General features: G+C 39.2%; 1 protein-coding gene and 1 long non-coding RNA gene across 10 annotated transcripts in view; one reads left to right on the top strand and one right to left on the bottom strand.

Moving 5' to 3' along the window:
* Positions 1–329, bottom strand: part of RBMS3 (RNA binding motif single stranded interacting protein 3) — a 1,471,465-nt gene extending 1,471,136 nt beyond the window's left edge. For 5 of the 9 annotated variants that reach the window (XM_054681561.2, XM_054681566.2, XM_054681562.2 and 2 more), the window contains exon 1: positions 84–328. In XM_054681561.2, coding sequence (XP_054537536.1) covers positions 84–246 — 163 coding nt within the window. In that variant the 5' untranslated portion in view covers positions 247–328. Of the gene's footprint in view, positions 1–83 lie in introns of all 9 variants that reach the window. The other 4 variants (XM_054681570.2, XM_054681567.2, XM_054681564.2 and 1 more) reach the window with 2 other exon arrangements.
* Positions 25–17,088, top strand: LOC134809434 (uncharacterized). Its single transcript, XR_010155147.1, has 3 exons — positions 25–106; positions 14,550–14,589; positions 17,003–17,088. It is a non-coding gene; the product is annotated as an uncharacterized LOC134809434 (long non-coding RNA).
* Positions 17,089–25,676: the final 8,588 nt, after the last annotated feature.

Genomic DNA, 25,676 nt, shown 5'->3' with positions numbered 1-25,676 from the left:
TCCGCGCCGCACAGCCCTGCACTAGAGAACTGGAGTAGAGAAGGAGAAGCCAACGGCAAATTCCGGGCAGGAAGTCGACCTACCCTTGCCTCTGGCCAGGTCGCAGGTTAGAACCGGGAAGGGGTGGGGCCCCTCGGGGACAGCGAGGACGCGAGTCTCGCGGCGCGCCGGAGTTTGGCGTAAAGGTCGGCAACAGAGGGTCGATGGGGTAGGAGGAAGGAGAAGCGAGAAGTCGCTGCCAGGCATTTACTGCAATGTGCCCGGGGCGGGCGCCAGCTGGGCGCCGTCTCTTTTTGGTGGTGAGTTCTGTGCTGGAAGAGCGTCCTCAGCAGGGCAGGGCTCCACCAGGAGGCTTCGGTGGTGACCCCAGGGCAGGCAGTGCGTTGCGTCTATAAATTTAAATAGAGATGGCGAGGGTAGACTTGGAAATTCTTAAATCAGGGTTCACCACTAGTCAGGTGAACAGGATGACTTCTCAATTTAACACCACTTGATCCTGGGTAGTAGCTTACAACTTCATGGGAAGTGCCACTGCAACTCTGCACGTCCAGGAGGGACTTTCAAGCAGCTCTGGAGAGAAATGGCGGGTTATCAAGAACCTGTTCAATATTAAATAGAGCCCATTGTTCTGGGCTTTGAATTCCATAATGCTCCCAAATGGATCAGCAGATTAATGAACTATTCATGCGTTTCTTGGCAGAGGATGGCTTTTTTCCCCTAGCATATATCACAAATCACACTTGCTTGATGAAACTGGAAAATTGCATTGCTCATCCCATGAATGCTTTGCATTAACTTAAACACAACTTTTACATATCAAGACACACTGTCCCATAGATGCAGTTACACAAGAACACATCATTAGGTTGTATTCCTCAATGCTATCTTTTAATCTGACTCTGCATGTGTGACAGAAATTAATTGCCACTTTCATCAGTGTAGAAAACCAATCTGGGTAATGCAATGTGAACAAGTTTTTGAAAAAGAAGAAAAAGTTTAGGGACCAAATTACCCATTCTCTTTTTCTTCAGATTTTCTAAAAATCAGATTTCAAGTTCGTTTTCTAAATTGGGAATTGTTGAAAATAGAGTGAACTCCTCCCCAGTACCTGGTAATAAACCAACAATCATTATAGAAAGTTTATAATGGTAAAATAGATTATATGTGTAATGTGCTTAGCAGAGTGTCTTTGTGCATATCGAGCACCTAACATTGTTATACCGAGAACAGTAAGATGATATACGTTCACACTGAGTGTTCATCTGAAGACCTTGATTTACAAAATAGAAGCTACCGGTTTAAATCACCTTTATTTAAATTTCCTAAAAGATATTTGGTATCTTTAGAGAATGAAGCCCCTTCTGAAGACAGGAAGAAAGTCAATAATATTTTGTGCAATAAAGGTTTGAATTTGTCAGGTTTTTGGTTTTTTTTTTTTCCTACAGTGTAGCAATAAAAATCACATGTCAGTTCAGACAGCAGCAGGAATAGCTGACTGGTAAGTTATTATTCTTCCATGCTTGCTACTTCCAAAATACGTTTGTGAACTTCTTTCAAGGCTTAAATGAAGATTAAATCAAAATAAAGATACAATACTTCAATTAAATTTGTTCTAAATTTAGACATGTCCTTTTAAAGATTCTTATTGTTAAATGCAAATATTTCTCCTTTCTTCTGCCCCTCTATTTTTGGGGGACAGTTTTTTTTAAGCATCTGTCACAAGTAAATATGGACTCGGAAAATATATTACATTTCAAAACTGTTGATTGCACCTAATTATGCATGTAAATTGCTACTTCAAGCATGAAGACAGCTTGCAACATTTTGAAAATTTTGCCCTACTAGTCATCTGAGGTATTTGTGTTACTATTTTGCAGTTGCCTTAAATGACTCTTCATTTCTCAATTAACTTTCCATTAATGATAGGTCTATGAATAATTTTGACCTTTGGCTTTCTCTTCCCAAATGATTTAAATTAGTAAATCAGCACTTTCAACAACATCACCCTTCTTCCTATTTATACCAGACCTCTTGAATTTTTGAGTCACTGAAATTGGAGTTTACAAAAAGGTGTCCTGGGAGAGTAGTCACTCTTAACTCCTTGCTACTAAGTATGATCCATGAACCAGAAGCTTCCCAACATCTGGGAGTTTGTTAGAAGTGCAAAGTCTTGGGCCCTACCCTAGACCTACTGAATCAGAATCTACATCTAACAAGTGATTCCTACCACATTTAAGTTTAAGAGCCAGTGCTCTGGCACATCACATGGTTGGTCTTTCTACATTATAATCATCTATGGGCACTCATTATTTCCCTAAAAGACTACCAAGAAAGGCTCACTAGGAAAACACAACTTAGCAACATTTTTTTAAGACATTATATTCCCCACCACCTCTCATCCTCCAGGATCTTAGTCTTGCATAATGAAAAGTTTCATGAATTAAGAATTTATCGTCCGGGCATGGTGGCTCATGCCTGTAATCCCAGCACTTTGGGAGGCCGAGGCGGGTGGATCACCTGAGGTCAGGAGTTCTAGACCAGCCTAGCCAACATGGTGAAACCCCGTCTCAACTAAAAAAAATGCAAAAATTAGCCAGGCATGGTTAGCAGGCGCCTGTAATCCCAGCTGCTTCGGGGGACCCCGGCAGGAGAATCGCTTGCACCCCGGAGGCGGAGGTTGCAGTGGGCCAAGATCGCGCCATTGCAGTCCAACCTGCAGAACAAGAGCGAGACTTCATCTCCAAAAAAAAAAAGAAAGAAAATTTATCTATATTGTATCTCTGGTAATAAAAGCATACAGTTTTCTAAACTCTAAAGGCATTAACCTAAAATTCACTTTGTCTTGAATAATAAACTTGATGAAAATATGTGGAACTAGTTTCTAAAAAACTTGGTTATTCTTGACCTTCTTTCTACTTGAGACTTGAAAGTCCACGGTTTCTTTCTGCTGGGATAACTAATGTCTTCGGTTGCAAGGCAAACAGAAGCTGATAAGTGCTTGTCTGTGCAGTGGCAACCTAATAAAGCTACAATAATTTGGAGTGAGTTTGGACCAAATTATGTGCCCCAATATTTTTAGGGACTATAAAAAATTATTACAAGAATTTCTTTAAATCACACAGATCAACAAATTGTTACTTTAAAAGGCTATGTAGTGTCGTACTTCTCACCTTTAATGTATATGAAGTCACCAGGAAAATGTTGTCAAAACGCAGGTTATGATTCAGCTGGTCTGGGTTTGGGTGTGAGAGTCTAAATTTCTAACATCCAGGTAAAGCCAGTGCTTCTAGTCCCCAGACCTAATGGGTTTGCTTTATTACCATTAATGTTTCTCAAGTTTTCATCGTGGGAAACTTTTTAAAATCTTCAATGCCCAGACTACTAGGCCCCAGAAAACTTAAATCAGAATATTTGGGGTGGGATCTAAGCACAAGTATAGTTTTTAAACCTCTCCAGGTGATTACAATGTGTAGCCAAGATTGAGAAACAGTGCTGCCTGTGAGTGATTCTCCAAGTGTGATTCCCAAACCAGCAGCAGTAGCACCTGGGAATTTGTTGGAAATGCACACTCAGTGTCCATCCTAGACCTACCAAATCAGAAACTCTAGAGGTGAGATCCAGCAATCCATGTTTTCACAAGGCATGATTTTGATGCATGCTCAAGTTTGAGATCCACTGCTGTGATCAAAGATTCTCTGCTACTGCATGTGAGAATCACCTGGGGAGTGTTCAAAAAACACGATTTCCTCCCCCACAATCAATTAAATTAAAATATCTGAGGGTGAAATCTAACATGTTAATATTTAAAAGTTCCCCCAGGTGATTCCAATTGTGCAGACAAGGTTGAGAAGGATGTCTATAGACTGAATTTTTATGTATGCAAATCAGTGTTTCCATGGAGCAGCAGTTTCTTCTATGCTAGTTTAAAAAAAAAGTTCTTAATCTGCAAAAATGGAGAACTAGAAAGGTAGAGTACTATCCCAATTATCATAGATTCAGATTAGTGTATTCAGTATTTTCCGATGAGCCATTTTTCCTTCTTGGTAACATGACAGCAGCTTCTGCTGTCTCCAGCAGGACTTTGATGTGAAATGATTCAATTTTAAGAGGCTATGAGATGTACCCTGGCACCAGCCTCCAGTGATTAAAGATTCCTGTGTCAGATTGGTTAACCATCTTCAGGGATGTTGCTGTAAATCAAGTCTCTGCTATTAAGGGCTTTAGCACCTTGCTACCCAAAGTGCAATTCACAGATCATCACCTGGCTGCTCATCAGTATCACCTAGGAGCTGTTTATGAATGCTGACTCTCAGGCCCCACCCCAGACCTACTGAATCAGTGTCTGCACCTTAGGATCCCCATGTGATATGTATGCACATTTAAAGTTTGAGAAGCACAGATATAGTGTATCCCCGTGATATACAAAAAGATATACTAGCCACTTAATCCTAACTCTTACATCTCTTGGCTCTTCGTGGATGTACATCCATTCTGAGAACCTTGTGGAACTCTTACGCATAAAGTTCCAATTGTAGAGGAATCTACAAGCATCCTTCCCTTTGTTTTAACCCTTCTAGGTTTAGCACCACTGTCCAGTAGAACTTTCTACAATGATAGAAATGGTCTTCATCTGTGCTCTTCAATAAGTAGCCACCAGCCACATGTGGCTATTGAACAAATGAATTGGCTAATATGACTGAAAAACTGAATTTTAATTTTATTTCATTTTAATTGATTTAAATTTCAATAGCCTTATGTGGTTATCGGTTCCACTATTGAACAGCACAGCTCAAGAGTAATCATCTTTCCTCTTGCTCAACCCTTATTCCAGTTCCCAGGTTGCACACCAGCCCCTCCTTCTCAGCTTTTGTATGTATTAATCCCCAGTGAATGCACCAGGAAGAAAAACATCTGCCTTTGCCACCTCATTTACATAATAAGTAACATTATGCTTATTATTTTGAATGAGAGAAGTTTAACTTGAATTAAATGCCACCAAAAGTTGTCAAAACCTTTTTCATAGTATTCATAATTGCCTAGCTTTAATTTTACAGCCTTTTCAAACATCAGCAGACATAGAATGCATTTGGAAACTGCTTTAAGAAAAAGAGACAAAAGACTGCAAATGGATTCAGAGTACAGGATACATAAAGACATTCCCCCCCACCCCAAGCATCTTGTTGGCGTATAATGGAAAGTTGATTACATTGAGTGCATCTATGTTGAAAGTAAATATCAAAACTTGCAGATTACTCTCAAAATGGAAGGTGAAATGCAAAACAAAAGAGAGATCATAGAGTTAACAGTACTAGAAGATAGCAAATGAAATTCAAAATAGAAATGTACTCAACACTTAGTCTGGATATTAAATATCTATGGAACTAATGGAATGAGATGGGATGGGATGGGGTGAGATGAGAGGAGAGGGGATAAAACAAAAACACTCATGATTTGAAAACAGAAACCAGCCCCCTCGAGCTTTCTCTTCTCTGGGATAAGAATAACAACAACCACACTTATAATTGCACTGCCTATCATTGCTTAAGTGTGCTCTGTATATTATCCCCTATAATCCTTTCAATAACCATGTAAGGTGGGTATGATCAGGAAAAAAATTATTCCAGAGATTTGGATTGGTATTTTAACTAACACACCTCAGGAAGGCAGAATAAAAATAAGCAAATCCCTACTAGAGAGGGAAGAGGATAGTGTTAAAATGAAGTCAGCCCTTTTCTTTGATTGAAAAATGACGTGCATCACTTCTAAGCTGAATTAGCCACAACCTGTCTTATAAAAGGAGGCTAACACTAGGAAAATATTTCATCAGGGTCTGTGCCTTGCCCAGCTGCTGATTTGGTACTGTGTGATTCAAAATCATTCCCACAAAGAAATGTGTAGCTAAGGGCAACAGCCTCACTTCTGCAGGATGGTCACTTCATAGCAACTGAAACCAATAAATAGACTGTTGTTGTCCTCAGGAAAGAAACTCCAAGGGACTTCAGATAATATGATTTCAGGAGGCTGGCCGGGAGCTCAGACACCATTCAAAACATCTTGACTTTCATGAGGGCTTCTTAAGACCCACCTCACTCAGACGTCGTTTTCTCAAAAACGGAGGGCAAGTTTATTCATAATCCACATCAATCCAGTTGAAAAGAGAGGGAGCAGAGTGAGGATGAAAGAAGACAAAAATATTTACTCCTTCAGTGATGAACTAAGAGGGCCAAACTCTCAGTTCTGTGTTTCTACACCTTTGCTGATATCTTAATAAAATTAAGCCACAAACTCTAATAGTTGTCTTGAGCAATGTTTGGAAGATGCACCACCCTTTACTTGCTCAAACACACACGTTTCTTAACAGATGACTCAAATTTTACGTGTAGTTTGGGGACATAAGAATTCCCAGGATTCTGAACTTTAATTTTGGGGTCACGCGAAAATGTTTCCAGACCTTTTCAGTTTGAAGGGAAGTCACATTCTGCCCAAGCAATATCAGAGCAATTCTGCCTTAGTGAGCTGGCCCATTCGGCTTCCTGAGTCTTGTGCAGAATGTCAGCTTCGCTGAGCTGGTTCTGACAATTGGTCCTTCTGAATGTTTAGGTGTGGTGCTCAGAAATGCAGTCCCTCTCCTATGATCTCCCACATTTGATTATTTCTGTGCCCTTTACTTTGATTTGGGCCTCCCAGCTTGGATTCCTGGTTGCCATACTGGGGATTTCTTTCTTTCTTTCTTTCTTTTGAGACAGACTTTTGCTCTTGTTGCCCACACTGGAGTGCAATGGCGCCATCTCAGCTCTCCACAACCTCTGCCTCCCAGGTTCAAGCGATTCTCCTGCCTCAGCCTCCCAAGTAGCTGGGATTACAGGCATGCGCCACCACGCCCAGCTAATTTTGTATTTTTAGTAGAGACGGGGTTACTGGGGATCTTTGTTGCATATTTACATTTACTGGGATCTTTGCTGGACACTGGAGCCATAGAGATGAAGCATGTGGTAGTCTCTGCTTTGTAAACAACAGCAATATGGATACTTAAGGTATGCCACAAAATACTATGAGAGCACCAGAAAGAAAAAAGTCAGTACACACCCACTTACCCCAGGAGTTTCAGCAACCAGAGTGTTCTCCCTGTGTATCCCTTAGGAGTCTTAAAAAGGGAACCCAATAAATAACCAACCCAAGTTCTTAAGCTGAGAAATAAGGCCAAAGAATATCCAGGGCCAAAATATCACCTCTATTACTGATAACATCTAGGTTGGAGGATGTAGCTTGTATCTGTAAGCAAATGGTCTTCCTATTTATAACACTAAGATCAGGCAGACAAATTCACCCAGTCACAAACAGTGTGGGCATGTGCCCTGCAGGCAGCTAGCTCCCAGAAAGAAAAAGGAGGAGGCCAGCAAACTCAGTCCATCTTTTCCCAAATTCACTAGGCAGACAAGAAACCTCTCCTGAGGCAGAGGGAGTGAAAGAGTTGAGAGAGGCCAGGGTTGCTGTGCTAGTTGAACTCCACACACATGGAAAGAAATAGATATGGGGAAGAAGTGTTATGCTTCCCAAGTGAATCCTGCTTCAATTTCAGCCCTGTATCCTATATCCCACGTCCCAATCCCCCTTGCCGACTGCTGTCTCCTGTGGTAGGGGAGAACTCTGGAACATACCATGGATAACTCTATTTCCTGCCTCATGTATCCACTTACTGGCCCTGTATGACTGCTCGGTCACCATTAGCTCTACCAGCCACACTTCCCTCAGTTGCAGAACTAACTACAACTAACAACAACCTAGACATGGTTGGTCAGAATTAACATTCCTGGTACAAAGCTGTCAAGAATTAAACTCCTGACCTGGTTCTCATTAGCATCATGCTCATATCTCCTGAGCAAATCAGAAATTTTACGAAGGTATAAAGCTTGCAGAGGAGGTGCTCTAGCAAGTACCTTTTATCTTACAAGTGCCTAATAAATATTACATTTTCATAATTTGGCTTTTTAAACCACAAATTATCTTTCATGCCCTCATGTAGTATGTTTTAGAAGGCCCACCTAATGCAGTGCCTTGTACATGGTGGGAGCTAAATAAATGTTTGAGAATGAATATTAAAAACCTTTTATGTGAATGACTTTGCATCTCATCTCGGAAAATTTAGTCTTCAACAAAGTAAAACAAGAACAGTCTATTTGGAAACTAGGTTTTCACCATGGATTTACTATGATCACATGTTTGTGTCAATTTCACTGAACTATTGTAGGAAGGTGAGTAATTGCAACTTCACACAGGTATCTTTTCTGAGTCTCCATTTCCCTATTTGTGAAATAACATGTAATGTGTTCAACTCAAAAACTGAGATTACAATAGTAGATATCTTCTGACTAGTTAATTGCACACTGAAAGTATCAAATAATCAAGTGAAGGTGGGAAATCTGTAGTTTTTAATGGTATGCTTTCATTTGCATCTCTTCTCCTATATCTAGATATTGATCCCCTGGTCATTATGTTCTTTATCTGTACACTTTGCTTTCCATTTTGAAATCAGAGTATAACAAACATGCACAACTATGGCAAATAATTAGATGCAATATTTTGGAAAATGATAATTTAAATGTAAATACAAAACACATAAGAAAAAATAACCCACAGAGGCAGTAAGAAACATAATAAATAATCCTCTAGGGAGAACCAGAAGAGTGTGGATGATGAGTTAGAAGGTGCATCTGGATAAATTTCTAGAGAAAAGAGAAGGACTACTATACTGGAGAAATAGAAATTTTGGTGGGTGATACACACCTTTTTCATATTTTGATATTCTCACATACCTTTAGAATAACATACATGCTTAGAAATTAAGAGATACAGAGATGCCAGCTGTTTGCTTCTTCTCACTATTCCCTCTCTTTTTACGCCTCAGTATTCAGGCTCCCAGCCCTCTGCTCTGTCGACACTGTTCTGTTGTGTGTCACTCATCACCTCTCCACTGCAGGAATCAATGCCTTTGTGGTTCCTTTTTCTTCATCATCTGTCTGTCCCTTATTTCACTCAAATTTTATCAAAAAAAATTTCAAATTAAGGACTTTCAAATGTTCTGAAGAAAAATTGAGTGAAATAATCAATCTTACACAGTCTAAATTCCTCCTCCTTTTCTGACTAATCCCTCACCAACTCTCATTTTTACTCTTTGTTCCCTATCTATCTCCAAGTGACCTGTTCTACTCCATGAATATTCTCTCTTGAGAGCTCACAAAACTTTAACTTTCTTGAAATAGCACTCGTTATTAATCACCAGAGAGATTAAACACACCACTAGGCATTTAATGTATAACATTTCTTTTATGTATCATAACAGCCTCATTGCAATAAGCATTGCTAGCTCCATTTTATGCCTAAGAAAAGTGACGTTCTGACAGTATAAATAGAATGCCTAAAGCCACAATCCTGGTAATAGCAAAACCAGGCATTTGAATTCAGACCTCTCAGACACAAATTTCATGATCCTTTCCACCTATATATGTCAATGATCTCTTGCTATATAACAAATTACCCCCAGAACTTAATACTCTAAAATAATAAAAATGGTTTATGGTGCTCACACAACTGCAATTCAGACAAAGCTTGGTAGATGTGACATGCCTCAGCTCTATTCCACATCAGCTGGAGCAGCTCCAGTAGGGGCTGAAAGCTTCACATTGAAGATGGCTCACTCATGTGGCTGGCAAGTTGGTATTAGCTGTTGGCTGGGGCTCAAGGGCTGTGGGCCAGGGGTCTCTGTTCCTCTTCACATGAGCTCACCAAAGGCCGCTTGGGCTTCCTCACAACATGGTGGCTGTGTTCTAGGAGCAAAGAGTCTACTAGAACAAGGCAGAAAGCTACCAGAACAAGGCCATTTCTTCTATACATTGTTGATCAAGGCAAACACAAAGGCCTACCCAGGTTCAAGGGGAGAGGACATAGTCTCCATCTCTTGATATGGAAGTAGTAAAGTACTAAAAGAGCATGTAGGATAAGAGAAAACCCTGTTGCAGCAATATATGGAAAAAACAGGCTGCTACATGATGATTCCTCTATAAATCCCATCTATGAAGATGACTTTCAAATTTATCTTTAAGCCCTGACATCTCTTCTGAGGCCAGTTCCATACTTCTGATTGTCTATTAGAATTTTTCAAAAACCAAATTCACAAAGCTCTTTATTAAAACCAGGTTTTATCCAATTCTTTGTTATTTATATTAACAGCACAATTCTTCCTAATCATCAAAGCTGAACAGCTCACATGCAGTTTTGACTCTTCTTTCTAGCTCCCCACATCCAAACAGTTGCTGAAACCTATTAATTGTGTTTCATTAAACAATTATTCATTTATTTATTTTAAAAAACGGTATTGAGTACTTACTATGTATCTGGCCCTGAAATGGTTAATGTTAGTTATTAGTGATGGAGATAGCAAAGTACACCCACACACATATCTATGAAAATATATATACATATACTGTATGTACACACACACATAATGTCTTTGCTCTTGAGTAGTTTGCAGATTTATGTAGAAAGAATAGACAAATCAACAAAATGTTAAAATTATTATTATAAGTATTATACTCTAAGTAAACTCATGGTGCCGAGGTTGCAGAGGAAAGAAACACTAACCTAGGTTTGGGGTGAGTGAAAGGTAATGAGAGAGGGCCGGAGAAGAAAGTGAACGCTGATCTGATTTTAAAGGAAGAGCAAGAGTTTTATTTCATCTGAGCTCACCCTTTACAAACAAATCAAAACAAAACAGTATGCCGTTTTGCTCAGGATGACTTGAAGTTGGTTGGCCAAGAGATAGTTTCTGAACCATTGAATGATAACCAAAGCTAAACCTCTGTTCAAATATATATAGACTCTTAATAAATGTGTCTAACTTCTAGAAAGTGAATTAATTTAATAATAATCAGTATCACTGAGCACTGAGGTATTTGAAACTCAATGTAGAGAGATTTTTTTAAATTGCTTTTTAAACAAGAAGGAAAGAAGCCTTTCACAGACTAGTGTGCTGGTGTTTTGCCAGGTTGCTCTTACATCAATTTCTCATTGTTTGTTGTGTTCCCTGCTCTGCTCTGTGTCACAGGAAACTACATATCTGGGCTCTTTTGCTAACTGATCTCTGGATAGTTTCAGTCCATAGGAGGTACTGGTAGAAGATGGCAGGGTGTAAGGAGGGGAGACGCTAGGGAATTTATTCCCCTCTCTCTTGCCTCAGCTGCATCCAGCAGCAGCTACATCTCCTCTGTGGCTCCAGCTCTTGCCAGACAGAAAGACCCTCCTTCAGTTGCCCTAGGTCTCGCTGGGCAGCAGCCCCACACACCCCCACCACGGTGGTTTTAGTTACCACTATGTGGCCCCAGATTCTAGGACCAGGGAATACACCTTCCTCTCTGTGGAATTCTAGCCCTAGGGGTGGGAACAGCCTCCTGCTCTTGCTAACCTCTGGGTGAATTCATCATCTTCTGCTGGCCATCCCATGTGTGACTGAATCTATCACACTCTCTTCCATTTGAAAGGCTAGAGTGGTAACTGGTTTCCTGACTGAACTCTGACTGGTAATACTTAGCTCATTTTAAAATTATTTTTAAGTGTGGTAAAATACACATAGAAAATTTTCCATCTTAACCATTTTAGGTATACAAGTCAATGGCATTAAATACATTCACACTGCTGTGCAACCACCACCACCATCCGTCCCTAGAGTTCTTCTCATTTGCAAACCTGCAACTCTGTACCCATTGACAATAACTCCCTATTCCCCTCAAACCCTGCCCCTGGCAACCACCCTTCTACTTTCTGTCTTTAGGAATCTGACTATTCTAGGTACTTCCTATGTGTGAAATCATACAGTATTTATCCTTTCCTGACAGGCTTGTTTTACTTAACTTAATGTCCTCAAGGTTCATTCATTTCATAGAATGTGTCAGAATTTCATATCCTTTTAAGAATGAATAATACTCCACTGTTATATATAAATATATTTGTATATATATACATATATACACACACAACATTTTGTTTATCCACTCACCACAGATGGACATTTATGTTGCTTTTACCTTTTGGCTACTGTAAATAATGCTGTCATGAACATTCACGTAGGAATATCTCTTTGAGTTCCTGCTTTCAGTGCTTTTGGGTATATACACGGAAGTGGAATTGCTGGATCATATGGTAATTCCTATTTTTAATTTTTGGAGGAACTACTGTACTGTTTTCCAAGCAGCTATAGCATTTTACATTCCCACCAACAGTGTAAAGGAGTTTCAATTTCTCTGTATCCTTTCCAACATTTATTTTCTGTCTTTTTGATAGTAGCCATTCAAGTGGGTATGAGGTAGTACCACATTGTGTTTTTTAATCCACTTTAATGCCAGAATAGTATCTCAGAGTGGTAAAAAATTTTTGTTTCAACTATGTCTTCTAGTCATATGGTAAGCAGTAGGCAGGATTTCTGGCATTAAGTTTATTCCTGCTCTATGTTTCCATGACAAATTTAAATAAGAGCCTTACCAGCACCCAACAACTGAGGCCCAGTGAGGATTTCAGAGTAAGTCATGCCTTCTTCAAATCCCACTTCAGCCACTCACTCTGTGACCTTGGACAATTTATCCACCCCTCTTTCTGATCTCAGTTTTCTCATCTATCACTTTGTGAATAATAACCCATGCCTTGCATAGCTAGAATAATATTTTCCCTTCATATTTACTTACATTCCAGATTCTTAGTTTTAAATATTTGATGCTTCACATCTTGCTACCTTGTTTAGATAGTGAAAACTTCATATGCTTTTGTTGATACAGTATCAATAAAAAGAACTGAAAATGTGCACATGTTGCTTTCCCTCCTGGCTAAGACTGCAAAAAGTAGCTAATTAAGAGTGCAAGTCCCTGATATCTGATGAATATAATTTTAAATTCTAACTCCACTACCAGTATATGTATGACTTTGGAAAGTCACCTAAATTATTTAATTTCTCTGAACCTCAATTTCCCCACCTGTAAAATGGGGATAATAACATTTCCTATACATTTGGGTTGTTGTGGAGATTAAATAATATAATTACATAAAGCTCTCATCACATTTATAAATATCTACTAGGTATTATGAGGCTCTATTCGAACTGCAAATTTAAAATTTAATAGACCCACTGTTGAAAGATCCATTGAAATATTTTCATATCATGCAGGGGATTTTAGTTTGGGGTTATTTGAGGACACGCTAATAAAGATTATTTCTACCCCAATTTTCAGCTCTTACTTGGGTGTCTGAAACTCCAGGGTGCATAGTAACTTTGTATCAGTTAGGTAACTGCCTGTATGAGTTGGACAAGCTCTAGCCACCTGGTCTTCTTTCAGTATGTTTGAATGTTGGAATTCTACGGCATTGCACTTTTTGTGTAGCACAGGAAGTCAGAAGTCTATATTTTGATTAACAATCCCAAACAGAGCTAACCATGTTCTTACAAAGGCATAACTTATGCTCAACCACAGTCCATACCCCTCAGGAGTGCGTAATGACCCTAACTCATTCATTTCTCATTCCCTAAGAGAGCAAGTTAAGCATAATCTCTCCCTCATTCATTCAGCCCTTCATTTCACAAACCTTTCCTGAGCACTTGTACTAGGCTCTAAGAACTATGCCAGAAATACAGAAATGCAAGACATAGCTCCAGCCCTCCAGGATCTCAGGAGACTGACAATCAGCACTACGTGCTGTAGGAACCCAAATGGTGCCTAACTCAGTCTGAGGTGTCAGGGAGGAAGCAGTGGCTGGGCTGAATCTGGAAGGATGAGGAGATGTCAACAAGAAATAATAAAAGGGAGGGAGCATCCTTGCTGTTCAAAGCGGAGAGAACAATGGGTAGAGAGCAAGACGATGAGTGTAATGTGGTACATTGCAGAACCTCAAGTGTGTAAACGAGAAATGAGAGGTGGGTGGAAAGGTTGTCTGGACGCAGATCGTGAAGGTGCTTCTATATCATGGTAATGATGGTGGTATTTTAAGCAAGGAATAAGATGTGGGAGATTTCATGATAACCCTATAGAGAAAAGTAAGATAAGAGGGCAAGGAAACCAACTAGGGGACCAGAGCTGTAAGAGAAGCAAGAAATAAGATTTTGAATAAGAGAGCAACCAAAAAAGAAAGAAGAGGTGCTGTATTCTAGAGGGAATTAGAAGCAAAATCAACAGGACCGAGTGAGTCATTAGATGTACCTATTGCTTCTAAATTAGGAATGTCAAGATCACTGAGCAGACTATAAATGTTCTCTGACCAAATGTGGGTACACCAAGCAAGGCTTCAAAAGATGGCCAAAGTAAGAGCAAAATCAATGTGCCATGTAGTCAGACGCCAACCAAACCTGACCTGTTTTTACCAACTATGCATTGAAATGTCAGAGGCCAATGAATTCTATGGGATTTTTGTTGAATAGAAAAAAAGAAAGAACCCATACTTTCCAGGTAGTGCAAATTTTTGTGTCTGTGTTTATAGTGCTATTTATTCTGAAAGCTCTCTTCGGTCTTTTACAGGAAACTAAGTATATGCTTTTCAGTGTCAATCATCAGACAGGTAAAGACTCTATTTTTCATTGTCATTAAGCAAATCTTCACCTACACAAAACCACTTTGTTTTTAAGGATCTCTAAATAAATAACATTTACTAACCTTACTGACATTTACTAACCTCACCCATTCTATTTCTTAAAACACCTTGCATGAAGAAAACCCTCCACATACTTACTGTAACTCTCTCATATGTCCAGGTAAGGCTCTTTCTTCTCATGTTCTCTAGGGTATGTTGAAAAATAGCTGTTTTATGAAAGGGATAGATTTGTATTTGACTAGCTCTTGTGAGTGAAAATGATTTCTTCCTCAGAGATCAACACAAGGTGAACTACACTAAACGTAATTTGCTGCAAATTACACTGCCCAGATTCCACAGCTAATCACTCACCATTTATAAATAAAGGAATTTTGGTTTACAATAGGAGAACTAAAGACTGTGAACACCAATTCCAGAACTAGGCTTATTGTCAAACATTTTCTTGCCTCACAGTTTTTATATAATTTAGAATAAGGCAACCTTTATGGAGTTTATAGTCGAAAGACACGATTTGGGGATATACTTGGCATATGTCTTATGGTAATTCTCCATGCCTCAGAAGGTCTTAGTAAGCTGGATGACTGGGTCTTTCCATGGTTAAGTATTGGCCACATTTTGGGAAGATATTGGCAGGCTGGATATCGGGTGACTGAAATCCAGATTTGGAACCCAGAGAAACAAAAGGAGAATACAGAGTGAAAGGTAGGGCCAATTCAAGGCTGGATGAAGAAAGAAACTGCAGGGTTTTTTTTTTTTTTTTTCTAGTCAAGATGTTTTGGGCTGCAAGTCAAGGAAAACCAACTCAAACTGTTTTAACAACAAAAGAAATTTATTAGTTCATGGAACTAAAATGTATAGAAATAATATAGTTTCTAAAACAGTTTGAAGTGGGCTCTAACTTTATTTCACTTCTGTTCTCTTGGATCTATCTTTCTATATTGTGCCATCTTTGTTCTCAGGCTGGCTCCATACTCATTGTACATAACCCCCAAAGAACTAATCACCATGACCAGGAAAATATCTCGTTGACACAAGCCAATCATGTCTTGCCCTTGGGTATGAGTGTGGTGGTCAGTCCTACCAAACCATATGTCTACCATAATAGAAAAGGAGTGTAATAGATGCTAGAGAGGCATCAATCCCACTACAATACCCAATAAATTCGTAGTCAATGAGTGCAGAGGGGCAGAGCCAGAAAAGAAGGGAGGCAAAAGAAATTGAAAGCAAAATAGTCATGGCACCATAATCAGACTCAATCCACCCAGCACAAGAGAATCTCACACTGGAGCAAAGCTAGCCTGGGATGACAGGATGATTGCATTTTTCCTGTTGTTCCTAAGAATAACTTTTGAGGGAGGTTTGAAGCCAACACCTACATTCATGACAACCATGTCCTCATTTAAGTTATTAAGAAAAGAACAATGGTGTTTCTTTCATGGCAGTAAATCTCCATGCTAGAATAAGAAAAAGAGACATTCACTTTTTTTCAAGCAACTAATGTGCTAGTTAGTAAATATCTGCTCTTAAGGACAAAGTAGAACTCAGAAACATTGAACATTTTATGAAATAAAACAGCTTGTTTCCTAAGAATTACACTATGTGCAGTGACAGGCTGTTCTAGTACTGACTGGTTCCTTTGATAGGAACAAAAAGTTTATACACCAATATTGAATAGGGAAAGGAGAAGGGTTATAGACATAGGGAAAGTGCATTTTATAATTTATCAAGATCTGAGTACAAAGACCGTGTGTTTTGTTTTTGTTTATATTAAAAAGGTCCCTTGGAGAATAAATCAATTAGTAAATATCTTTCACAGTGCTTGGCAAGTAGTAGGTACTCAATAAGTGTTCATTGAATTAAAGTATTTATTGAGTACCTTGTAAGTACTGTGACAGGCATTGATGGTAGCTTAGCAGACACTGCATGTCCCTTGGCACTCACCATGTCTGAGTACATGGATTGCTCTTGTTAAAAGCATCTAAAACTCTCTGCTTGAGGGAGATGCTTAGTCCGTACAAGTGATAGGCTGGAGGTGCTTGGAAGTTAGTGTTGCTGGGAGCAACTTTCTACCAATGATGGATGGGAATGACTGGTTAAATATTCTAGCTTCTTTGCCCCTCAGGTAGGAAAGCTCTACGTTGTCTCACAGAGGTCCTGAGTAGGACTGAGCTGCAGTTGCCCACAGCACTAACCTGCTCATTAATACATCTTTCTACCCATCCATTTTTCATTTTTCCACTCTCCTGCCAATGCTTCTTGGGATCATCTCCTAAATCAGCTCTTTTTGCTTGCAAAGTTGTCTCATGACTAGCTTGTAGAGGAACACAGCTTATGACCATAGCTCTCCTAATAGCATTCTCCCTTTCTTTCTGTCTAACAGATCCCAAATACTTTGGAGAGAGGCAATAAGCCTATCCCCAGGATATGAATTATTATTGGGATACACCAAACATGACAATCTCATTTCAGTTTCTACAGCCCAGTCTTGCAGATATGATCACTCAAGTCAATGAGACGTAAGCATAAAACTAATGAAAATTTTCTGAAGAAGCTATTGCTATCATGACAAAAAGTTATAGATGTGACTGCCTTCTTTCTGCTTTAAATGTAATCATGGTACCTGGAAAGAGCTGCAGCAAAGAGATCATAGCAAAAATTTTGCTGGCTGCAACATCACTGACCCTCTGAGCCAAGAACAACAATGGCCCATCTCCAAGACTTCTTGTTATGAGAGAAGATAAAGCTTTATTTGTTTGTCAACTTTATTCAGATTTCTGCTACATACAGTCAAAAGCAATCCCAACCAATACAAATATGTTAAGGGTTGAAAGAGATAATAAAGGAACAACTCATGACTGTTTCACTGGGGAGTGAAAACTAAGTTATAAAACAATTAGACCATTTGTATTAACTCTAAGGTAATTGGTGTGATGTAATAGTTTGTTCAAGCACAGGTTGAACAACTAATTGGGATAGATTGAAGGGTTATAGGATGTTTAAGACTAGAGGATCTTTTAGGTCCCTTCCAGCCTTAAGTTTCTATCATTCTCTCACTACAGGGAAGGAAATAATTGGAGGAGTAGTCCCAGCAGTAAGAGAGAAGAAAGAAAGACATGGGCCTTGGAAGATAGATAGGATAAGAGTAAAATGAAGCAAAGAGCACTGCAATTAGAGCAAGGTGTTGGAAATGTATGCTGCAGAAATACTGCCTAAAACCTGGAAGTCTCATAGCTGAAAGCACCAAACTTTGGTCCCCCTCTCCCCACCAAAATGAAGAGAGAATGCAGCTGGAGATGATGAATTTCAGTGTGGATGTAGATGCAGACATAACAGCCATTTCAGAAGAGCATGTTTCACCTATAATATCTGCTATAACTGAAGTCAGCTGATCTTGCTTTTAAACCCTTTTAGGAATTTCAAAATCCGCTCAATGGATAATGACAAAAGTGTTAACTTCTGTGACACCATTCTCTAAAGATGAAACCATAATGTCATCAGGGGTGGTGTTAAATGCCAGACTGAAGAGAAAGTGGAAGAGACAGATACGGTGGAATGCAAGGATACTGGACCCCTGAGAGCAGCCTGTTGTCATTGCTTGGCATTTACAGCATCTGTAATTCATTAGCTATTCTTTTCTTTTTTAATGAGGAAACAGAAAGGAGATCAAGGAATGAGCTCAAAGCAACCAAAAAAATCTTTTCAGTAGTAAGATAAACAAATGTTACCATGAGTCTGAAAGCTAGAATTCTACAAGGGGAAGAAATATATGGCCCCTGCTAATTTTAACCAGGACCATTGCCTGTGTAATTGCCATAATAATAAAAGCTACTGGTATCTATATTTTACAAACTGCTATTAACTAAATTACCTCATTCAAACCTCACACACACACACACATACACACACACACACACACACACAACAGAAGGTAGGAAAGTCAAAAATTAGATCCTCATTTTACAAAGGAGAAAACTGAGGCCCATAGAGGTTAAGCAATCAGCCAAATAACAACGAAGGCCACCTAGCTGGCAAGGAAACAGAATCCCATGCAAACTCCCATTATCTGTTTATTACCCCTCCCTACCATGTAGGTTTTGGCTACAACAAACCAACTTGATGGCCAAGTCTGGTTAATCCTGGAGTGCCAAGATACAGGCCAACACAGAGATACATAACTTGTTAGGATTTATGTAATTCACTCAACTCACTAAATTAATTATTTATTAAATGCTGCCCATGTGTCAGACACCATGCTATGTACCTTGGGTCCTTAGGGAAAGAAATTGTAAACTCCTGGCCTTGAGGAGTTTACAATTCCCTTCAAAGGACCCAAGTGTCTTTGAGTTACTCTCCTAATATCTGAGGCAGAATCCCTTCCCAGGGGAGGCACTTTCAGCTCACTCTGGTGCTGGAGTGACACCTGCTGTGATTTGCTGACTGGATCACGAAAGACATGGAGATTTACAGAAGTGAACAAAAAAGAATGGTGAGGGACACTAAGAAATTCACTCAAAACCATAAAATTACATAGAAGTTAAATAACCTACTCCTGAATGACTTTTGGGTAAATAATGAAATTAAGGCAGAAATTAAGAAGTTCTTTGAAACTAAAGAGAATAAAGACAAAACATATTAGAATCTCTGGAACATAGCTAACACAGTGTTAAGAGGGAAATTTATAGCACTAAATGCTCACATCAAAAAGTTAGAAAGATCTCAGTTTAACAACCTAACATCACAATTAAAAGAACTAGAGAACCAAGAGCAAACCAAGCCCAAAGCTAGGAGAATACAAGAAATAACCAAAAATCGGAGCTGAAATGAAGGAGATCGAGACACAGACACATAGACACACACACACACACACACACACACACACACACACATCATTCAAAAGATCAATGAATCCAGGAGCTAGTTTTTTGATAAAATTAATAAAATGGATAGGCTGCTACCTAGACTAATAAAGAAGAAAGGAGAGAAGATTCAAATAAGCACAATTAGAAACGACAAGGGGAATATTACCACTGATCCCACAGAAATACAGACGACAATCAGAAAATATTATGAACATCTCTATGCACATAAACTAGAAAATCTAGAAGAAATGGACAAATTCCTGAACACATACACCCTCCTAAGACTGAACCGGGAAGAAACTGAATCCCTGAACAGATCAATAATGAGCGTGGAAATTGAGTCAGTAGTCAGTAGCCTACCAACCAAAAAAAGCCCAGAATCAGATTCACAGCTGAATTCTACCAGATTTACAAAGGTTATCTGGTACTATTTATTCTGAAACTATTCCAAAAACTTGAGTAGGAGAGACTCCTCCCTAATTCATTCTATGAGGCCAGCATCATCCTGATACCAAAACCTGGCAGAGACACAACAAAAAGAAGAAAACTTCAGGCCAATATCCTTGATGAACATCAGTGCAAAACTCCTCAATAAAATACTGGCAAACTGAATCCAGCAGCCATTAGAAAGCTTATCCATCCTGATCAAGTATCCCTGGGATGTAAGATTGGTTCAACATATGCAAATCAATAAAAGTGATTCATCACATAAACAGAACTAAAGACAAAAAAAAAAAAAAAAAACACATAATTATCTCAATAGATACAGAAAAATCCCTCAATAAAATTCAACATCCATTCATGTTAAAAACTCTCAATAAACTAAGTATTGAAGGAACATACCTCAAAATAACAGCCACCTATGACAAATCTATGGCCAACATCATAGTGAATGGGCAAATGCTGGAAGCATTCCCCTTGAAAACCGGCACAAGACAAGGATGCCCTCTCACCACTCCTATTCAGCATAGTATTGGAACTTCTGGTCAGGGCAATCAAGCAAGACAAAGAAATAAAGAGCATTCAAATCGGAAGAGAGGAAGTCAAACTATCTCTCTTTGCAGATGACATTATTTTATATCCAGAAAAACCTATAGTCTCAGTCCAAAAGCTTCTTAAGCTGATTAACAACTTTAGCAAAATCTCAGGATACAAAATCAATGTGCAAAAATCACTAACATTCCTATACACCAATAACAGTCAAGGCAAGAGCCAAATCAGGAACACAATCCCATTCACAATTGCCACACACACATACACACACACAATACCTAGGAATACAGCTAACCCGGGAGGTGAAAGATCTCTGCTAGGCGAACTACAAAGCACTGCTCAAAGAAATCAGAAATGATACAAACAAGTGGAAAAACAATCCATGATCATGGATAGGAACAATCGATAGTGTAAAAATGGCAATACTGCCAAAAGCAATTTATAGTTTCAATTTATAGTTTCCTATTAAACTACCATTGACATTCTTCACAGAACTAGAAAAAAAAACTGTTTTAAAATTCATGTGAAACCAAAAAAGAACCTGAATAGCCAAAACAATCCTAAACCAAAAGAACAAAGCTGGAGGCCATGCCACCAAACTTCAAACTATCATACAGGGCTACAGTAACCAAAACAGCATGGTACTGGTACAAAAGCATAGACCAAGGGAAGGGAATAGAGAACCCAGAAATAAGGCCACACACATACAACTATCTGATCTCTGACAAAATTGACAAAAACATGCAATGGCAAAAAGATCCCCTGTTCAATAAATGGTGCTGGGAGAATTGGCTAGCCATATGCAGAAGATTGAAACTGAACCCCGTTCTTACACCATATACAAAAAACTACTCAGCTATAAAAAGAAATGAAATAATGACATTTGCAGCAAACTGGATGGAATTGGAGACCGTTATTCTAACTCAGGGATGGAAACCAAATATTGTATGTTCTCACTCATAAGCGGGAACTAAGCTATGAGGACATAAAGGCATAAGAATGATACAATAGACTTTGGGGACTTGGGGGAAAGAGTGGGAGTGGGGTGAGGGATAAAAGACTACACATTTGGTACAGTGTACACTGTTTGGGTGATGGGTGTAACCAAACCTCAGAAATCACCACTACGGAACTTATTCACGTAACTGAACACCACCTGTTCCCCAAAAACTTATTCAAGAAAAAAAGAGCTCACTATCAAAAAAACAAAGACAAAACAAAACAAAGAAAGGGATGGAAGGGGATAACATTAGAATGGCAAGGGATCATGGAATGGAGTTCAGATAGAAGATCAGAGAGGGAAGAAGGGGAGAAAGGAATTAGGGAGTTAGATTATGGATGGTGAGGCACATGTCAGTAGTGTTTACTAGTAGTTCTGGTTCTCCTCTTCTCCCAACACAAGGGAAGATTATGCTTCTTTAACCCCATGGAGTTAGGCATGGCTGTGTGACTTCCTTTGGCCTGTTAAAGAAGAGTGGAAGTGACAGGTGTCTCTCCTGGATGGAAGCACTTCAAAGCTCGTATGTGATTCCCCTTGCATTCTCCTCTGTTAGAATGTTGAGATGGTGATGTCAGTCACATGGCCAACTCTCTGTCAGCCTGTGTCCCTGAGTGACAATGCTAATATAGCATCCCTCAAGTGACATGCTTTAGACGTGAAGTGTGAGTGATAAATAAATCTGTGTTGTTTTAATCCAAAAAAAGATGGATTAAAAAGATTTAAATGTAAAACCCACAACTATAAAAATCCTGGAAGACAACATAGGCAATACCATTCTGGACACAGGAACAGGCAAAGATTTCGTGACAAAGACACCAAAAGCTATTGCAACAAAAGCAAAATTGACAAATGATATCTAAATAAACTAAAGAGCTTCTGCACAGCAAAGGAAACTATCAACAGAGTGAGCAGACAGCTTACAGAATGGGAGAAAATTTTTGCAAACTATGAATCTGACAAAGGTCTAATATCCAGAATCTATAAGGAATTTAAACAAATTAACAAGCAAAAAACCCAGCCCCATTAGAAAGTGGGCAAAGGATATGAACAGACACTTTTCAGAAGAAGACATACATGTGGCCAGCAAGCATATGAAAAAAACTCAGCTTCACTGATCATTAGAGAAATGAAAAATCAAAACCACAATGAGATACCATCTCACACCAGTCAGAATGGCTATTAATAAAAAGTCAAAAAATAATAGATGCTGTCGAGATTGCAGAGAAAAAGGAACACTTATACACTGTTGGGAGGAGTGTAAATTGGTTCAACCATGTTGGAAGACAGTGTGGTGATTCCTCAAAGACCTAAAAACAGAAATACCATGTGACCCAACAATCTCATTACTGTGTACATACTGAAAGGACTGGAAGTCATTCTGTTATAAAGACACTTGCACATGTATGTTCACTGCAACTCTATTCACAGTAGCAAAGACACAGAGTCAACCTAAATGCCCATCAATGGTAGACTGGATAAAGAAAATGTGGCATGTATATACCATGGAATACTATGCAGCCAGAAAAAAGACTGAGATCGTGCCCTTTGAAGGAACATGGATGGAGCTGGAAGCCATTATCCTTAGGAAACTAATGCAAGAACAGAAAACCAAATACTGCATGTTCTTACTTATAAGTGCAAGATTAATGATGAGAATACATGGACATATGGTGAAACAACAAACACTGAGGCCTATCAAAGGATCAAAGATGGGAGGAGGGAGAAGGTAGGAACAATAACTAATGGGTACTAGGCCTAATACCTGGGTGACAAAATAATCTGTACAACAAGCCACTTATTTTTGTTACTTATGTAACAAACCTGCACGTGTACACCTGAACTTAAAAGTTAAATTTAAAAGAAGAATGATAAGGAATGTCTAGGGGCAATGTAAGAAGCTCTACAATCATACAGTCCAGTAGAACTTTCTGGGGTGATGAAGATGTTCTATATCTGCACTATCCCATTTGGTAGCCACTTTGAAATGTGACTAGTATGACTGAGGAACTGAATTTTTAATGTTAACTTTTGGTAATATAATAACCATATGTATACAGTGGCTGTCATATTGGACAGCACAGATCTAGAAGCTAATCCTAGAGCTGAACAAGGGAAGCATGTTTTGCATAATAGTGTAGGAAAAGCTACAACTTCTCTTTGTGCAGAGATAGAAACGTATTTTCTTTTCTTTTTTTTTTTTGAGATGGAGTCTCACTCTATCGCCCAGGCTGGAGTGCAGTTTTGCAAGCTCAGCTTGCTGCAGCCTCTGCCTCCCAGGTTTAAGCGATTCTCCTGCCTCAGCCTCCTGAGTAGCTGGGGTTACAGGTGTGCACCACCATGCCCAGCTATTTTTTTTTTTTTTTTGTATTTTTAGTGGAGACAGAGTTTCACCATGTTGGTCAGGCTGGTCTCGAACTCCTGACCTTGTGATCCCCCTGCCTTGGCCTCCCAAAGTGCTGGGATTACAAGTGTGAGCCACCACACCTGGGCGGAAATGTATTTTCTTAATAGCTAGGGCCAAAATTTGTATAGGAAAGAGAGCTGTCTTTTCTTGGAAAACTGTCTTGGTAAGCTAATTGGGGTAACACTATGGCTCTGAGAACATGAGTGTTGCACTAGTTTAGGGTCTCTGAATCTCAGCACTATTGATATTTTGGACTAGATAATTCTTTGTTGTAGGATGTTTTCAGCATCCCTGGCCTATACTGATTAGATGCCAATATCACTCCCAGTTGTGACAACCAACCAAAAATGTCTCTAGACATTGCAAAATACCCCATTGGTACTAAAATTGCCCCTGGTTAAGGACCACAGAAATAATTTAAGTAATAAAACCACTGCCAAGCTGCTTGACAGGACAAATCAAGAAAAAGTAGGATTTGCTCTTGGGAAGGATAGGCAGAAAAAAGACTTGAGATGAGGAAAGCAGATAAGGAGGGAACATCTGCGGAGAGGCATGAGGTAGGTGTTTTGGGTTGTTTGGGTAAAGTACCAGTGGGAATGCCCAGGGGCATGCAGCAGAAGAAAATTTAAGCATAAGAAAGTTAGCTTTCCAACCTGGAGTTCCTTGTAATACCATGATGTAAAATTCCCTTCATATCTTCCTACGCCTGACCAGTAAAATTAACTATGCTTTGCAAATGTTTCTGCAAGCCAATTTTTATTGGAATCAAGAAAGAAGCTAAGAGCCATACTTGGACTAAATTACAAATCTAAAGCAGGTACCTGGGTATAAGGTGATAACAATAATGAAGATAACAGACTGAATTCATTGAGTTTTTTTTATGTGCCAGGCACTGTTCTAAGTGTACCTTAGAACATCTAAATGCCGCCCCATATATTAGCCTCAATTTACATATGAGGATATTGAAGTACAGAGAGACAAATTGCCTGTATCAGTTAGGGTTCAACTAGGAATGGAGAACCACCCTACTATTAAGGCGGTTCTGCACCCTACCATATAGTAAGCTCTTCTGCATATAGTAAACTCTTCTTACTATTATGGAGTAAGGAGTGTGCCAAAGTAAGGAGACCTTGCCTAATTATGAGACGAGCTAGAGAAGTAAAGTTCCAGAGAAGGGGAAGTAGAGGATCAGAGAAAAGTCAATAACACGGACCACACCACAGATGGACAAGTGAGAGCTGGCAAGCACCTCCTGTCACTGGGATGGGATCACAGTTAGGGGGTAAGTATCTTTTGGTGGGCCTGGGGCCTGTGCTGGTCAATGGCTTGTAGTCCAAGAATGGGAGGTGAAATGGAGAAAACTAAGACAATCTACCCGTAGGTACCCCTGGGTCTGTCCCGCACCACAGCTCTCTCCCTGATGCCTTTTACCCAACAGCTTAAAATTTACTTGAAAGGCAAATATTCACACTTAACATTTATGCAAGCAGATGTTCCTGCAATATTACTTATAAGTAAAATAACACTTTGCTTATTATAAACAACTAAAATAATAGGAAAAGATTGTGTAAGTTATAGTATAGCCACTGAAATATTTTCAAGACTTTAATGATATAGAGGAAAGATTATTATATAATGTTAAACAGTGTTATGAACTGAATTGTGTCCCCTCAAAATTCATATGGTGAAACCCTAACTCCCAAAGTGACTGTATTTGGAGGTAGGGTCTTTAAAGAGGTAATTAGGTTCAATAAAGGCATAATCCAATATGACTGGTGTCCCTATAAGAAGAGGAAGA

The sequence above is a fragment of the Pan troglodytes genome, chromosome 2 (assembly GCF_028858775.2).
Source record: "Pan troglodytes isolate AG18354 chromosome 2, NHGRI_mPanTro3-v2.0_pri, whole genome shotgun sequence".
NCBI lineage: Eukaryota > Metazoa > Chordata > Mammalia > Primates > Hominidae > Pan > Pan troglodytes.
The sequence above is the reverse complement of the archived record's forward strand: the minus strand, read 5'-3'. Positions and strand labels throughout refer to the sequence as shown.